The sequence below is a fragment of the Ictalurus punctatus genome, chromosome 19 (genome assembly GCF_001660625.3).
Source record: "Ictalurus punctatus breed USDA103 chromosome 19, Coco_2.0, whole genome shotgun sequence".
NCBI lineage: Eukaryota > Metazoa > Chordata > Actinopteri > Siluriformes > Ictaluridae > Ictalurus > Ictalurus punctatus.
This window is the reverse complement of record NC_030434.2, coordinates 14,968,644-14,981,198: the sequence shown is the minus strand read 5'-3', so window position 1 is coordinate 14,981,198 and position 12,555 is coordinate 14,968,644. Positions and strand designations below refer to the sequence as shown.

Here is a 12,555-nt window from a genome sequence, read left to right as displayed (position 1 = left end):
ATTTCATAGGTCTCTTCCCTCTTTCTTTCTTCTATAATTATTACACACACACTGTAGAAAGTTGCATATACAGAACAAAGTATACATATGGAAGCAATCTTTGATTTCAATTTGAATTTGATTGTGGGCCAGGAAAGCCAGGGCAAAACCTGAATGATTCAGGAGCCAAGAAAGCCCTTTAGCAGTGGTGACCAACCCTGTTCCTGGAAATCTACCTTATTGAAGACTTTAGTTCCAACCATAATCATGCCCACCTGACCATCTAAACAGTGCCTTAAGAAGTTCTTGATCAACTAAAACACCTGGTTGGAGATTAAACCTACCTGGATTTTGGTTGGAGATTAAACCTACAGGAAGGTAGATCTCCAGGAACAGGGTTAGTGACCACTGCCCTAGAACATCTGTCTTAGGGCAGTTATGTTATTTACAGGGGAACTGGATTTCTAGCTTTTGTCCCTGATGTGGGTGAGGCTAGTTATAAACCACAGGGTGTCCCAAAAGTCTTCATACATAGAGGAAATTAACACTTTTTAGCGAAATGTCTTCCTATATGCCTTTGACAAGAGAACAGCTTATTGAAATCATTCTCAAGGATGGATCAGGAAACTGTCGCAAGTTAGTGATGGACTTTAACAGGAAGCATGGCAAGCACATTACACACGACACTGTTGCCAAGTTAAAAAAAATTAGAAGTATTTTGGATGAACTGAGTCCACAATGTTCACGAACATCCACTGATGAAGGCACAACCAACGCGGTGCTGGCAAACCCCTATGTTTAGAGAGCATTAAACACTTCTGGAATGTGTAGCTCTGTACAGATTTACCAAACAAAACCATGTGACTAAAGAGAACAATTTCACCTGAGCTCAGGATCAAACCAGGGCCCCTGGAGCAGCAAGATGGCAATGCTACCAACTGCATCACTGTGCTGCCTACTAAATAACTTAATGTACAATATTATAGTATTTATTTATTATTATAGAATGTTTTATTCCTGAGAAACACAGTAGATACAATTATTGTATTCAATCTGGCAACACACTTGGATGTGGGATGTAATTTCACATCCCCTGGGTGTGAAATCCTAAAAGTTCACATTATCAACCACTATTTAACCCAGATATAAGGTCTAAACTCTTAAACTCCCTTTATTGAGTAAAATGCAGTGCAATTTATAATGTGGATGTTTCCATGAACAAATATGATCAAACCCTCACTTTTATTTCAATGGATGTCAGCTGTGTTCAAAACTATATTCCAAAATATATTGGTCATATGACCTGATTTCTGGTTTCATGTGGATTCTGAAACTGTGTGTCATGCTTTTGAGGAAGTCATAGTTTAAATAAAAACAGGTGCAGCAGAACACTGGGAGGTGTCGAAAAGTTGGTAGTTGGTGTGTAATGTTTGTCACCCTCTCTCTGTCTCCTAATTCAAATCAGGCCTGTGTAATAGCTATGCGTGTCATTCAAAGCTATTAGTGACATCATGGATGCTGCACTCAGGCCATTTTAGTTTGATCCCACGCAGTGAAACAACGTCACTATGCCCGCCATAAGCGTCCGCCAACATTAGTTTGAAACAATGTCACTACGCCCGTCCTAAGCACTTTATACATCTTTAAGCTTAAACAAAGTGACAAACACAAGTAACTTGTTTGTGTCTAGTGCAGATCATGTTCACACTTTATGTGTTAGTTTCAATTATTTCAATAGGTCACCATAACTGATGACTGAGTGGCACAGCTGTTAATGTGACATTGTTAAATAAGCCAAGACACCGAGCATTTTGGACAGTTTATTCCATCTCCTCCTCCACAGTCTCAAAACCATCTTCAGGCCGAGCACTTTATCTTTAAAGGATGTTGCATTACTGGCCTGATTGAACAAATGTGGTCAGATTTTACATCATGTTCTGCAACGTTTCTCTTCTGTCTTCTTACACAGAAGACGCAACACTGAAGAAGCTTTTCCATAAATATCAGTATCTTAAAGTATATTGCATAAACAATAAATAGGTGACATAAAAAAGTGACTGACATTTCATACAAAATACCAAGAAACACTGCTTCCATGACAGTTTAACTAGTTTTATGTGAAAGTGAAAGTGTCCATAAGTAAGGACATTTTTTCCTGATTTTTCCAACCTTCTATTACTTAATCAATCCTTTTTTTGTTGATGTTTTCCTTCTCACTTTCTTTTCAATTGTGAAAAATTGTCAAAAATCCTAAAATTTCCTCATGCAACAAAAGGGACTCTTCTGTCTCTCTTGGTCTTCACTGTAACATCATGCAGGAATGTGCAGGTAAATTCTCTCATATTTCTCACTCAAAGCTTTCATGTTCCCACAGCCCATCTCTGCTTCATGGGGAGGAAATAAAAGTCAACTATGTGGTTAGGATTGTAGTCTTACTTCCAGGTGGCTGTGACTGGACGCGCACTGCCAGATTTTGTGCTCTTTGACCCGAGTGACTGACCCGAGCGACTCCGGAGGTCACGATCTGCATTCTCACTCATCGCCTGCTCTTCGTCATAACTGGGAGAGACAGAGAAGTGTAAACACAGATGTGAACAGCATGTGGCATACATACAAGTTTCAGACAGACATATTTGATATATAGACAAGTAACAAATTAAAGAGGAAACAGTGGTTCAGTTATGGTGTAGGATTTGGCATGGTTTCAGTCCACTTGTATTCTTAGAGGGAAGAATTAATACACTGAGAATTAATACAAAATTGGAGCCACCATGGGGCTCCATGCACATGGACATACACACACTCATTCACACCTAGGGGCCAGTCGGAGTAGCCAATCGTTTTTGAGAGATGGGAGGAAACTGGAGAACCCAGAAGAAACCCACACGAACACAGGCAGAGCATGTAAAACTCCACACAGACAGTGACTTGAGCTCAGGATCAAAGCAGGGGCCACTACTTGCTGTGCCACTTGCTGTGCTATATACTGAACAGTCATGTGAAAAAATAAGTACACCTCATGGACATTGTTGGCTTTTAACATATTTGGACAAGCAAACATTTGATCATCTTTGAAACAGTGCCTATTATTAAAGATGATATACTTGAACAAAAATATTTATTCTATTGATATTTATTCAACATAAATATCAATAGATATTATATTAGTCTGTGGAAAAAGTAAGTACACCCTTGGCCTCAAAAGCTAGTATTGTCCCCTTTAGCAGAAATAACTTATTGTAAACGTTTTGCATAATTGTCCACCAGTCTCTGACATTGGCTTGTTGGAATTTTTGACCATAGTTCCAAGCAATATTCTTTCAGCTGCAAGATGTTTGAGGGTTTTGTTGGGAAGGCCAGTCCTGGACAAATTGGCAGTCTTTTGAAATCTGCTCCATTTGTAGATGATTTTCCTTACAGTGGAATGATGCATTTCAAATAATTTGGAGATCTTTTTAAATCTCTTGCCAGACTCATAGGCATCCACAACCTTTTTTCGGGAAGGCCTTACAGAACTATTTAGATTTTGGCATGATGGCACCACACATCTCAGTAGCAAAGGGAAAACTAGACACTAGATATGAGAGGGGTATAAATAAGACAGGCTCCACCTGTACTCCGTAAGCAGGTTCTAATCACTGGCACCCAATCTTCAACACCTGATTCTAATTTTATGGATTTGAAGGTGTGATAAATTTAGGGGTGTATTTACTTTTCCCACATGACTTTTCTGCTTTTTGTTCATTTAAATTGAGAAAATTACTATAAAATGTCAATTTTATGTGTCATTTGATAGAGTGTATCAACTTTATCAATAGGCACTGTTTCAAAGAGGATCAAATGTTTGCTTATCCAAATATGTAGAAAAAAAAAAGAAAAGAAAAAGGCACCAATTTCTGTGGTGTGTACTTATTTTTTCACATGACTGTACACAGGCACCACCTATAGACATACCTGACACTTATTCTAAACTTTCTCATACACCTTTGTGATTCACATCTACTGATCTACAAGCATTTGTACCAGAATGATAAAATCTGTGCTTCTCAATAAGAATATCAACGAGACGTTATTGAAAAACATATAACAACATGCTACATTTTATGCCTTCTGTATTCTAGAATTTCACTGATGGCTGCTTGTCACTGATGGTAGCACATGCATTGCATCCTTATTGGTGGAAGAAGTAACTACTCACAGGACTTGGTAATTGCCAAGAGCCTCTTTAGGCGGGGTGCGGTTCCATCTGCAGTCTGGGATCTCACCATTCGGGGCAACGATGTTGAGTGTGTCATTGATGAGATTGTATTTCAGAATGCGGTCATTCGCAGTGCTGGAGGTGAGCGAAGGGGAGGCATTTACCTGACACAAACACGTGCACGCACACACACACACACACACACACACACACAACCCTGTATGAGTGGTGATAGGCAGAGTTTATGTGCATACTAACTCAGCTGTTTTCTCATGTTATTATAAAAACCAAGATGTTATCTACAGGAAGTGTATTACATTATCACAGTGCTGCAGAGGTGGGTGTAGTCTATATGCTTGAATACATACATACAGACACACACCCTACTTAACTGCTAGGCCCTTATACTCTAAAGCAAACCATTAGCCTCTAAGGGAAGAACCTACACTAAAACTGATTTAGTTACAGATAGACTGACGGATATATTGTAAACCTATCTTCATGGGGTTTTTCCACTGCTTTTGATTGTAAATACTGTAAACACTTGTAAAATGCTATACCTATGCCTAAAATAAACCCCATTCAGAGTAATTAATATAAGTTTGTATTGATGCTTATCTTTTTGCTTATTCACATGGGCTTAAAATTACCCAGTGACTAACAACAAACAAACACACACATTACATCTTATTCATGTATTATTTCACATGAGGCAAGAAACTTTGGATTATTTGTCCTTTTCTACACAAGTCTGAAGAGTTCTGGCACACGTACAAACAATTCAAACGATTCTTTGGACGGGTGTATTTTCGGTAAACATGACGCCAGTCCAAGTTACAATACTCTGGACACAATACTCACCTCAATAAGCCACGGCTTCAGCTTGTCATCAATAATGATATCATAGCCGTAGCACTCGAAGCAGTGTTTGTCGTTGATCATAACAGGCTGACAGAGACAGGAAACAAAGGAAGCATTAGGTAAAGCATGCTTTGTCGTTAGAAATTCCATTATTACAAAGAAATGCTGTACTTGGGCAGATGTAGTGCCTCATTTTGAGGTTATCACAAAGTACAGATAATTATTATTATTATTATTATTTAAGTTCCGTTAACAAATTTATTTTCATATTATACATTTGGAATTTGTTGTAGTGTGAATGCATTAGAAATCATGCAAGTAATTTAAACGTCACTAATGTAACAGGCTTGTGTGGTGAAAAAGCTGCTATATAAGGAAATAAGTACCTAGTTTACTTTTCTGCCAGGCCTATTTAATTTCATGTGATGTTACACCAAAGGACAGTTTATATAAGGTGTACATAGTCTGAATCAGACTTTTGAACCTGCTATCCAGCGCTCATTGTACTTGTGTAAACATTATAACACGTGACACTGACCTAAGCACATTCATTATTTATATTATATACAAAACATTTGCTATGCACAGATGTGGACACTACATACATGTGTATATATTATTGCACCACTGTGCAAAAAAGGCTTTTTAAAACATTTTAACCACAGAGCTGAGATATACTGAGCTTTAACAAATGCATTTATGCTACAAAAAAAAACTTCTCCTTGTCAACTACCAATTAGATAGTGTCTATGAAAGAAGAGAGAAACAGGGCAATATAAGTGACACGTTCAGTGTGTATGTGGGAAGCGATAGTTTTTGCTGTTTCAGCTCCCATTAGACTTGAAATTAAAGCAAGTATTATGAGGTTAAGGTGCAGGGTGTCAGCTTTTTAACGTGAAAACATTTACAATTTTCTCGTGCAAGGACAGAACTCAAACCTCTCTGATTAATACAATTTTATTTGTGTAGCGCTTTTTATCACGGTCATTGTCTCAAAGCAGCTTTACAAAAATATATATAGAATATCTTCTAAATTATATATATATATATATATATATATATATATATATATATATATATATATATATATATATATATATATATATATATATATATATAAAGACTGAAATCCTACCCACATAATCCAACCTGAAATAGCACCTTGCTGATGAAATCATCTGAAATTAGGGATCCAAGGCATTGGCTAAAATCACACTGATGAAGCAATGACTCAACCAGTCACGATAACTACTTTTGTTGGACAATATATTGTTCCAGAAATAATTGCGATAAATGATATTATTGCCACTTTAAGTTCAATTTATGCCACATTATATATCGATGTAATGATAATACAACAGCATAATAATGCAAGTACACCCTTTCAAAGAGCAGTAACCTTTTAATTGCATTGTTTTTGCATTCGAATGTGCATTTTTATCTTAAACTCTAAGATTAAGAGTCGAAGTTTGAATCTTAATTTGACAGGCCTAGAGCGGACAAGAGGACAGAGGCAGAGCGAATGGTTAAAATCTTGGCGACATTCATTGTTATGTAAACAAACGCGCATGTAAACACAATGGGCAATATCAAGGTCAGCAAAAATGATCGAGGTCATGCCCATATATTGTACAATAATTCGTTAACATAATTATTGTGACAGGCCAAGCAATCGCTATGTCTTTTTCAACTTTCTATATGAAAACTGTATTATGATGCTATTTGGACCAAAACAATTTGATCATCACAGTAGTTTTAGCTACTTTAAATCAGTGTTGGTAATGGTGAAATATAAATGAATATATTTAATTATTAAAGTGCGTGTGTGTTTGTGTGTGTGTGTGTGTGTGTTCACTCACAGCCACAGCTTTGAGGGAGTGTACCACAATCCAGTGGATCTGGTCAAAGAGATGGTTAGTGACTTCCTTTCCTCTGGTGCTTTCTAGATACAGACGCAGGTTATTGACTGTCCATTTACCTCCATGAACAGGGTTATAATCATCCTGCACAACACAAAGAGGTCTTACTGTCACATGTGTATGTATTTCCATAAGGAATAAAAACACGATGGAGCGTGCTGCTACAGGAATATAATGAACAACGGGGTGGTGTGATGAGACCAATCACAAAGTAAAGTTGATTAGTGTCCAAAAACAGCAAGTGCCTTATACCTCTCATACCACAGCCATCTGATTAATAATGATTACAATTTTGTATTAATTAAACAATGATTAAAACATTACACTTTTTATCCATTTATAGTTACATTTAATGTTATGGAATATTTTCCATGAAACAAGTTAGTTCTTGTCATCATGGCTGTTTGTTATAAACAGCTATAAACAGTTTTTCCTCTCCCACTTGAAGTTAATAAGACCTTAATGTGCATCGGGAAACCACAAAGTCTTTCCAGTGTTAGAAACTATAAATGAACAGTTTTAACTTTATTACAAAGCTGTCACGGAGACTCCTTAGAAAAACACTAAGCAAACTTCGCTATATTAATACGTACACGTTTTCAACTGAATGTCTGTCATACAAGTATCAATATACGTTGTTCCTAAAGACACAATAAAGTATTAGATAGAGTGTATTTCTACAAACCTTGCAGACAGCACTAGTGACCGAGCCGTGCTGCTGTAGAAAATGAATCAACACCTTCTGACCAATCAGAAGCGAGCTGTGTTCACCAATGTTGTGATGTGATTATTTATAAAATACTCAGTCGTCTTATTCTGGCCTAAGCAAATATACAGTGAGGTTTTAACATCCCTGTAATCTAGGTATAAGCAAATAATTACAATAAGCTAAATGAATTATTCTGTAGCATCGGGCTTGTTTGACTGACTGAATTGTTAGTGTCTTTTTTCCCCTAAAAGACTCCCAGCAAAGACACCATGGAGATAAAGCAATATAACCCATTTGGGATTCTTCCAAAGCATGCTTCGTTATGTGTTCGATGGAAATATTTTATCTTCCTCTTTTATAACTTTTTTAATTCTCTGGACAGGCACACAAATACGACCACATACAAGCAAATATACACATACAAACACAGACACACTTGACATGATACTCACCCCATGTTTCTGGATTGCCACATTTGTCAGATGCACAAACATGTTGTCCAGTTCACTAGTACTGGGGGTGTACTTAACCGTGCAAAACCGACAAAAGCCAAGTTTATACCTGAAAAAGCAAGAACAGCATCATAAATAAATGTGTCCAGTTTGAAATAATTGCTATACTGGTTACAGGTATCTAGGGCTCGTGGACAATACTTACATGTAACACTTTAGAGGCCGGTAGGTTGAGACCAAAACATACAGACGCAAATCAAACTTTTTCCCACCAATCAACAACGGATTATCGATATACAGTGAAATCACATATGCCTCCTTTCCACTGTTAGCTGCCATGAAGCTGAAGACATAAAAGAGGACATTCTCACTTCTAGGTACGGACAACTATGATGATTTCAGGGCACAAAGGAATTACGTAGTGTTTGTATGCAGAAGAGAACAACGTACTGACTCACACCTAACCATAAATAAGTAGAAAAAGACTGAATTATCACTTTTAATTATCCACGTTCACACACAAGAGTAATTCTATAGTCTGCATAAACCAATGGTGAACGTTATATATGTACAGTTGTGCTGATAAGTTTACATACCCCTTGCAGAATCTGCAAAATTCATGAACATGATGATTGGTGTAAACTGTTATTATGTTGTCTTCTAGGAAACATGTAAATATCTTATTTAGCTTGTGAAGGACAGTACTAAACGGAAAAAAGTCCCCCCCTAGGCTCTTAATGTATTGTCTGGCCTTCTTAAATATCTGTTATGTGAAAGAGCTTATTCAGGGCAGTGCTAAATAAATAACAAAATGCAGTTTTAATGATCCCTGTTATTATTTATGAGCAAAGCATATACACATACAGGGCACTATGCTCACCATACACTTTAATAGGAACATCTATACACCTGCTCATTTATACAGTTATCCAATCATTCACTTATTTGGCAACAGCACAATGCATAAAGTCATGCATATACAGAAGGGAAAAATGTGATCTCTGACTTTATCCATGGCATAGTTGTTGGTACCAGATGGGCTAGTTTGTGTATTTCTGATACTGCTGATGTCCTGGGATTTTCACGCACAACAGTTTCTAGAGTTTACACAGAATAGTGTGAAAAACAAAAACAAAACATGAGTGAGTGACAGTTCTGTGGGAGGAAATGCCTTGTTGATGAGAGAGGTCAGAGGGAAATGCCTGGACTGTTTTGAGGTGCTAGGAAGGATATAGTAACTCATTTACAACCGTGCTGAGCAGAAAAGCATCCCAGCATGCACAACACATCAAACCTTGAGGTGGATGAGTTACAACAGCAGAAGACCACATCAGTTCCACTCCTGTCAGCCAAGAACCAGAATCTGAGGCCATCAAGGGCACAGACTCACCCATACTGGACAGCTGAAGATTAGGAGGGAAAAAAAAATCACCAGATCTTTTTCCAGTCTTCAACTGGATGCTTTTCTACTCACCACAGTTGTTGTCAACAAGGTGTTTAACCTGTAGACCCTCCACACGCAGGAAGTTTTTTCGTTTTGCATACCATTCTGTGTAAACTCTAGAGACAGCTGTGTGTGAAAATCCGAGGAGCTCAGAAGCTTCTGAAAAACTTAAACCAGCCCATCTGGTACCAACAATGGTTCCACAGTTAAAGTCATAGAGATCACACCATTCTGATGTTTGTCTTGACCTGTATCTGAATGATTTTATGCACTGTGCTGCTGCACATAATTGAATGATTGGATAACTGCATTGTTTTTAGTAAAGTGGATGGTGAGTGTATGTATGTGTATGCATATATATATATATATATATGTATATATATATAGATAGATAGATAGATAGATAGATTGGTCGATCAATCAATCCATGCCATGTGACATTTTTTTTTTACCTCCCCTAGTGTATCTTACGTGGAAGTGCGGCTGTCCCGTGACCATTTCTTGATCTGAGAGAGTTTATTGATAAGGAAGATGCCTTTCCCCTGAGCCTTGCCGCAAGGCTTCATAATCCACGTGCTGGACGGACTCTTACGGAATTCTTCTACAAAAAGATTGTAGTCCGCAGGGAGCATGAACGTCACCGGCACAAAATCTGTCCACAGCAGACAGATAAAAGAGACAGATAAAGATGAAGCAGAGTACCCAGTTAGACAAAACAGAGGTATGGGCAGGCTGTTAACTATTTACAGGCTGGCTATTAACAGGCTGTTAAGCATACCCAGGTAGACATATTTCCCATTTTCATCTTTCTCAGCAAGAGGGCTGCTCTCCTTTTCCAACTCCTTCCTGTAGCGCTTAATGTTCTTGATCATTAGATCCTTTCTTGTCAGCTCATAGTGGTTTGGGAAATGGTTAACCATCTGATCATCAGATAGGCGGTATCGTGTGTCTACGCTGAACACATTACGAATAGTCTGGATGCTCATCCTGCAGAGGACACATTCAATCATGACAAAGATGAGCTTTATAGGAGGAAAAATACACAAAAATATAAATAAAAAATTGCATTTGATGATGCAAATCAGCTTAAAGGAAAACTCCACTGTGAACAACTTGTACATCAATATTTATAATCAATGTCATTTTCCACACAAGATTTATTTTATGATGAAATTCTTGATCTGTTTGAGTTAAATGATCTGTTGATAGTGACACCAGTAGGAATTAGCCCCTAGTTCATGTACACTTAAAGAGAGCGATGCGGCAGCACTTTAGTCCTTTAGTCAGTCCGGATTCCTCATCTGTAATCTCTGCTCAAACAGATCAGGTTCCAAAGCTAATACCTCCACCAACATGAATCATCTCAAAGATCACAAACTTTGAGTCCAATATTTGCTGTCTCGACTATTTCTATGGAGGATTTCTCGTTAATACGACATTGATCATTGCTGGAAAATGGTGAGTGAGAACAGAAGCGCTGGTGTTTTTCCTTTTAGGAACTAACAAATAAATCTACTTATTATCCCTTATGTTCTAGATCGCTGATTTTTATTTAGTGGGTGGCTGTGGTTCAGGTGGTAGAGTGGGTCGTCCACTAATCGTAGGGTTGGCGGTTCGATTCCCGGCCCACGTGACTCCACATACTGAAGTGTCCTTAGGCAAGACACTGAACTCCAAGTTGCTCTCGATGGCAAGTTAGCACCTTGCATGGCAGCTCTGCTACCACTGGTGTGTGTGTGAATGGGTGAATTAGACACAGCGTAAAGCACTTTGGATAAAAGCACTATATAAGTGCAGACAATTTACCATCATTTATTTACCATTTATATACCCCCCAGCCCCCCCATAACTACATAACTGCTAACCTCTCACTGGAATAACAAAAATACAGCACCAACCGACAAATGAGCAGCAGAGTCACTATCGCAGATATTTCAATATGAATATATTTTATGTGTTTCAGGGTGGGCTTTTCCTTTTAGTGTGCAGATGCTTATAATTTATCAAAACAACTGCTGTCTTGCCAATAAAAGTTCCAGTCTTCGGTGTCGGTCACTTGGATCCATCCTCTCTTCTCAAAGTTGTTGATGAGCACAGATTTCTCTATATCGGTCACCCACTTCACCTTACCAGCCATCACGCCTCCTGTAGGAATGGACAGGACCTTCTCCTCATTGCAGGGGGCAAAGAGATAGCCTGCCTCCACCCATCAAGTACCAGTCCTGAAGAGCACAAAGCTTAAGCGTAACACACACACACACACACACACACACACACACACACACACACACACACACACTTCCGTCATCCAGGATGCCACTTAATCAGGACAGTTACCCCACAAGGCCGGTACAGCATCCCAGTAGCACCAGTACCCAATGAGCTTCAAAACAGCTGGATTAAAAAATGTCGTCACCTGTTATCGTTTTCTTAAGCGTAGCTCATGCCTAAATTCTCAATTATTCCTCACAGACCGGTTATTTTGTCTTTTAAACGCATCGCTATCTAGGTGTATAGTGAAATAACAACACAATACAACACACGCTTCCTGGGAGTGGGAAGACCATGGCAACGGATCTAGCATACTGTATTCCGAAAAGTCCCGCCTCCCGAGCCTTATGATTGGCTCTTAACAAGACTTCCTATGTAATGATTGGCTAGTCAAGTGCATACTCACCACGGAGAAACTAAAGCAGGGTGGCAGGGAGTGCAGTGCAGTTGGTTTTCCAGCACACAATATCAAAACAAAAGTAGTCTACTCATCTACTGCCACCTATAGGGTAAATATAAAGGTTCCGTTTCATCAAAATCTCCTTCCGGTAAAATCCTTCAACATCCTGGGAATATGAGGTTGCATTTTATTCAATAATATATGCATAATATGGGATGAGAAATGTGCCCCTATACCCTATCTACAAACCTGAATTTTCATTCAAGTCTTTTTTCTTTTGTTGAATTACATTAAATTGAAAATATATTCCATAGTTTGATTT

The 12,555-nt window shown here is 38.3% G+C and overlaps 1 protein-coding gene across 3 annotated transcripts; it reads right to left on the bottom strand.

Annotated features, from left to right (window-relative positions):
* Nucleotides 1-1,786: 1,786 nt before the first annotated feature.
* On the bottom strand, nt 1,787-12,331 carry ttll1 (tubulin tyrosine ligase-like family, member 1). Of its 3 annotated transcripts, none has more exons than XM_017494127.3 (10): nt 12,240-12,331; nt 11,587-11,799; nt 10,341-10,549; nt 10,034-10,214; nt 8,324-8,461; nt 8,119-8,227; nt 6,898-7,041; nt 5,039-5,125; nt 4,178-4,341; nt 1,787-2,538 (listed from the first exon to the last, which is right to left on the bottom strand). In XM_017494127.3, the coding sequence occupies exons 2-10, from the start codon at nt 11,697-11,699 to the stop codon at nt 2,412-2,414; spliced, it is 1,272 nt and encodes a 423-aa protein (XP_017349616.1). In that variant the 5' UTR covers nt 11,700-11,799; nt 12,240-12,331; the 3' UTR covers nt 1,787-2,411. The 3 variants fall into 3 exon arrangements, with proteins under 3 accessions (XP_017349616.1, XP_017349615.1, XP_017349618.1); XM_017494126.3 differs by lacking the exon at nt 12,240-12,331 and adding an exon at nt 11,979-12,167; XM_017494129.3 differs by lacking the exon at nt 12,240-12,331 and adding an exon at nt 11,979-12,167 and having other exon boundaries at nt 11,587-11,784.
* Nucleotides 12,332-12,555: the final 224 nt, after the last annotated feature.

Coding starts and splice junctions, on each gene's coding strand:
- ttll1 (XM_017494127.3), bottom strand. CDS start 11,699: ATGGCTGGTAAGGTGAAGTGGGTGACCGATATAGAGAAATCTGTGCTC. Junction 10,550..11,586: donor GAAGACTGGAACTTTTATTG/GCAAGACAGCAG, acceptor TGTCCTCTGCAG/GATGAGCATCCAGACTATTC. Junction 5,126..6,897: donor ACTCCCTCAAAGCTGTGGCT/GTGAGTGAACAC, acceptor TGTCTCTGTCAG/CCTGTTATGATCAACGACAA.